This window comes from Vicia villosa, unplaced genomic scaffold (genome assembly GCF_029867415.1).
Source record: "Vicia villosa cultivar HV-30 ecotype Madison, WI unplaced genomic scaffold, Vvil1.0 ctg.000108F_1_1, whole genome shotgun sequence".
Classification (NCBI taxonomy): domain Eukaryota; kingdom Viridiplantae; phylum Streptophyta; class Magnoliopsida; order Fabales; family Fabaceae; genus Vicia; species Vicia villosa.
The window spans coordinates 28945-33935 of record NW_026705019.1 but is presented as its reverse complement, the minus strand read 5'-3'; the positions used below and the strand labels follow the sequence as shown (position 1 = coordinate 33935).

Here is a 4991-nt window from a genome sequence, read left to right as displayed (position 1 = left end):
CTCTAAATTTTTCTAACACTAGTATTTTGAAAGAATTTATATTTTATAAGTGGATAAATAATTTTTAAAATGAAGAAATATCATTTATAGCAATTTGATCCAAACATTATAAGTTAATTTATGTTAGTGGTGGGGAAGAATGCCGTTCCCTTTAATTCCCTCACCTGCCCATCTAACCAAAACATGCAAATATTAACTCCGTCCCTTCCCATTCGCCTTTAAATATTCAAACCCAACCGTGGAAGGAACCTACTATCTCTCTCTTTTCTCACAATGGCACTTCCTTCAACAAAACCAAACCCCACTCTCACATTCATTTTTTCAACCTTTGTGCTATGCAGTACAACATTACTGTGTTGTGCTAGTGTTCCAACCAAAACAGAAGCTGGATTTGAGTTTCTTAAGGTTGCTCCATCGGAGTTTGTTGGGTCAGTGAATGATGTGGTTGATATTTTGCAACAGGTTACAAGTATTCTTTCGCAATTTGGTGGTGATGGGTTTGGTGATTCGCGTTTATCAAATGCTGTTTCTGATTGTATTGATTTGCTTGACCTTTCATCTGATGCTCTTACTTGGTCTGTTTCTGCTACTCAGAACCCCCAAGGTACTATTACTACTACTCTTCTTTGTTCTTTAATTAGTTATCACTTTTGCTTCTCAAAGAAAGAAAATTAGTACTCTCTTATTTTATTTATAAAAAAAAATTATTTTTAAATTTATTGAATAATTAATATATTTATTTTTTATATTGTTCAGATACCTTAAATATGATTAAATATAATGTTTAATGTTCTTCTTTCTTAGTATTAATTTATTTTGTATTTTGTGTTAAACTATCTTAATTTTGTTGAAAATGTGGTGAGTGAGGGACTTTTGTATTAATATTTTGATGTTTCCTAATTAATAATCTCTCTTTTTAGCCATTTTTTTTTGAGTTACTTTAGGACTACTATTTCCAATAAAAGCTTAAAGTATTAAATAGCTTAGATTCTATAAATGCCATGGTTTAAACCTTTTAGCTGGTTTGTTTTTTTAAAACCACCTAAAAGCACTACTAAGTTGTAACAACTCCCTCCGTTTTTTTTTATTATGTGTCATTTTGGAAAAAAAATTATTTAAATATAAATTATTTTATAATTTTAATAAATAATTAATAATATTTTTTCTATTATATCACTAAATATTTATTATTCTCTTTTCAGTAATGTAAATTTATTTTCCACATGTTATTAACCAAGTACAATTTTATAAAAATCTTTATAACTTCTTATTTTTATATAATAATTATTATTTTTCTTAATCCACTGGTATCTTCTCGATATCTATTATGATACTATCTGTCTCAAATTACAAATTCTATTTAATAAAAAGTAAAAAATAGCAATTATATGCAATTTTATAATTTTTTTTATTAATTATATAAAAAATAAATTAAAATAAATAATAAAATAGCGATAAAAGTCGATTTAATAATGGAAAAAAATTTATAACTTGAAACAAATTATTAGTAAAGTAACTCAAAATAAATATTAATATATATATTTTTAAATACAAATCTTATATTTTACTAAAATTAACACAATTAATTATTATCAAAGAATATACCTAATTCAAAATAACTTGATTTGAGAGATAATACTATTTATTTATTTCATTTTATGTGGATTTAACATTTTCAAGTATATTAAAATATATAGCTAATGTTGCACAAAAGAAAATAAGTTATAAAATAATTTATAATTTTGAACAATGTTACTTTAGAAAGTAATTTATAATTTAATACAGAAAAAGTACTAGTTAAAAAAATGTTAGATTAATTAAAATATAATATATAAGTTGAAATAAAAAAACAAAACACCTAATTTGAGAAAAGGCAAGATATATTTATTGCGATCCATATTCCGAAACTCTGTTTTCTTTTTCTACAAAAACATAACTCTATTTTTCCCACCAAGTTGGTACCCATTTTCTAAAAGTACACTGTTTTGTTGGGTACAATTATTCTGTTCCCCAATTCTTCACTAGTGTATTTATTCTTCCTTGAGAGTGAGTACTCTCTAGATTCCTATTTCAATGTCACAATTTCACAAGTTTTTTCTTATAAATATATATTATTTTTAAAGCTTAAAGAATATAGTTTTACAATTTTTTTTTGTCCTTTTGTTGTAGGTAAGCATAATAGTACAGGAAATGTGAGCTCTGATGTAAGAACATGGCTTAGTGCTGCACTTGCAAATCCAGAGACCTGCCAAAACGGATTCGAAGGTACAAATGGCATTGCAAGCACTTTAGTCTCCACTGGCCTAGGCCAAATGATGTCTCTTCTCACAGAGCTTCTCACACAAGTGAACCCTAACTCCGATAGCTTCGCAACAAAGCAAGCACAAAAAGGCCAGTTTCCTGCATGGTTCAAACGTGAAGACAGAAAGCTCTTGATAGCAAATGGTGTGGCTGTTGACGTAGTGGTTGCTAAGGACGGTAGCGGCAATTTTACGACGGTGATGGATGCGGTGCATGCAGCTCCTGATTATAGCATAAAACGGTTTGTGATTTATGTGAAGAGAGGTGTTTATGTTGAGAATGTTGAAATAAAGAAGAAGAAATGGAATCTTATGATGGTTGGAGATGGTATGAATGCGACAGTTATTTCGGGTAATCGGAGCTTCGTCGACGGGTGGACCACGTTCAGATCAGCTACCTTTGGTAAGTACTAAGAACAAATTATCACCAAATATTTAGTTATTATATTTTGGAAAAAGAGTTTTGCAGTCAAATGTTGTCCTCCTAATTTTTAAGAAATTAGTTATGCAGTTAGGCAGATGATATCATTTGGTTTATAAAAAAAAAGTCAAACCAAAACACGTTAAATTAATGCTTGCCCAAAACAGCATGTGATTTCCATTATGGTATTTATAATGCCAATGACACATGTCTTCTTCAACAGCTGAAATCTATGACCAAAACTTATTACAAACTTGATTATCTAGCTTGCAAAAACTTAGTAGTATATGACACATTAATATTTTTGATTCATATCTCTTGCATTCAAAATTTTTTATCACTTCAACATAATGTTACGACACTGACACTTGTAATAACACAGACACTTGTAATTACGTCTATTTTTTTTTTTAATTATTACAAGTGTCAACTATCAGTGTCAGGTCTGATATCCATGTCTGTGTTTGTGCAAGTGTCTTCTTAAATAGTACGAGTACAACTAACTAATTTTTATTTACTTATAATTCTTCGTGTGCAGCTGTGAGTGGCAGAGGATTTATAGCAAGAGACATCAGTTTTCAAAATACTGCAGGTCCCGAGAAGCACCAAGCAGTGGCATTAAGATCCGACTCCGACCTTTCCGTATTTTATCGATGCGGAATTTTTGGTTACCAAGATAGTCTCTATACTCACACCATGCGTCAATTCTATCGCGAATGCAAAATCAGCGGCACCGTGGATTTCATCTTTGGCGATGCCACGACAGTTTTTCAAAACTGTCAAATACTAGTCAAGAAAGGGTTACCAAATCAAAAGAACACCATCACTGCTCAAGGGCGAAAAGATCCCAACGAACCAACAGGTTTCTCAATCCAGTTCTGCAACATCACTGCTGATACCGATCTTCTTCCTTTGATCAACTCCACCTGGACGTATCTTGGAAGACCCTGGAAACAATATTCGAGAACAGTTTTCATGCAATCTCATATAAGTGATGTGTTGCGGCCGGAAGGGTGGCTAGAGTGGAACGGAGATTTCGCGTTGGATACATTATACTATGCGGAGTACATGAATTATGGTCTCGGAGCCGGATTGAATAAGCGAGTTAAATGGCCGGGATATCATATTATAAATGATTCAAGTCATGCTAATAACTTCACAGTAACACAATTTCTTGAAGGGAATCTATGGTTGCCTACAACAGGTGTGTCCTTTACTGCTGGACTAGAAGTTTGAGACATTGCAAAAAACTTTGGTTGTTCAAGTGGTTCTTTAAGGTTGGTAGAATGGGAAAAATATGATGAGTGATGTGTTATTGTTATTTGATTAGTTTGTACTTGTTATTTAAGATACTATATATACCTGTGATTTAGGAGTTAGGGTGTTTCTAAATTTTGGATAAATTTTATTACTGTAATGTTGAAAACTTGAGATACAAACTTGAATCAAGTTTTAAGTAGAGTGTAATTAGTGTTATATACTTGGTTGAATTCAACATGAAGAGAATATATTTGTGATTTGCTCATGTGGTTGAATTTGGATTTGATGATATATGAATGATTTATGGTGTGCCATAATGATAGTAATTTGTGCTAGTTAAACAAAAATTAGATGTTTTGGTATTTTTTTTTTCTTCTTTTTTGTATCGTATGCCTTTATTTCTCAAAATTTGATGTTCACACTTAGATGATTCTTAGTGAATATGTTTCTCAACCCCCCAAATCTTTTAGAAATTTCTCAGTTTGACAAAAATACTTTGGATTTTAGAATCTAGAGTGTCTTTTTGAAAATTTTGGATTCTAAATTTTACAAAGGTTAAATTCATGATTCTTAATGAATTTGTTTCCCACCCCAATATCTTTTAGAAATTTCTGAGTTTGACAAAAATACTTGTGGGTTTTAGAATCTGGAGTGTCTTTTTGAAAAATTTGGATTCTAAAATTTAAAAATGTTAAACTCATGAACATAAATACTTCATTAAACCAAACAAAATTCAATAAAATAGTATATGTCAACGGCCAACAATAAATTGTGAATAATTAAAAATATGAATTAAATACATATAAAATCATAAATTGGACAAACTAATTATATTTCCAACGACGAATATGATCAAGGTAACATCTAACTTGACCGGTCCCTTGGTAGTTACTGACTACAGTTGGAAAACATGCATGCTAGTTCATTTTATGTCTGTCCCACAAAGTAAAGGGGGCGGACCCAAAATCTTGCTCGACCAGCCAAAAAATAGGGAGGGTTAGTGGCAGAAA

General features: G+C 30.8%; 1 protein-coding gene across 1 annotated transcript; it reads left to right on the top strand.

Annotated features, from left to right (window-relative positions):
• The first annotated feature begins 224 nt into the window (after positions 1 to 224).
• On the top strand, positions 225 to 4238 carry LOC131624194 (pectinesterase/pectinesterase inhibitor PPE8B-like). Its single transcript, XM_058895156.1, has 3 exons — positions 225 to 604; positions 2170 to 2703; positions 3260 to 4238. Exons 1-3 carry the CDS (start codon positions 274 to 276, stop codon positions 3955 to 3957), a joined length of 1563 nt encoding a protein of 520 aa, XP_058751139.1. The 5' UTR covers positions 225 to 273; the 3' UTR covers positions 3958 to 4238.
• The last annotated feature ends 753 nt before the right edge of the window (positions 4239 to 4991 follow it).

Coding starts and splice junctions, on each gene's coding strand:
- LOC131624194 (XM_058895156.1), top strand. CDS start 274: ATGGCACTTCCTTCAACAAAACCAAACCCCACTCTCACATTCATTTTT. Junction 605..2,169: donor TGCTACTCAGAACCCCCAAG/GTACTATTACTA, acceptor CTTTTGTTGTAG/GTAAGCATAATAGTACAGGA. Junction 2,704..3,259: donor GTTCAGATCAGCTACCTTTG/GTAAGTACTAAG, acceptor CTTCGTGTGCAG/CTGTGAGTGGCAGAGGATTT.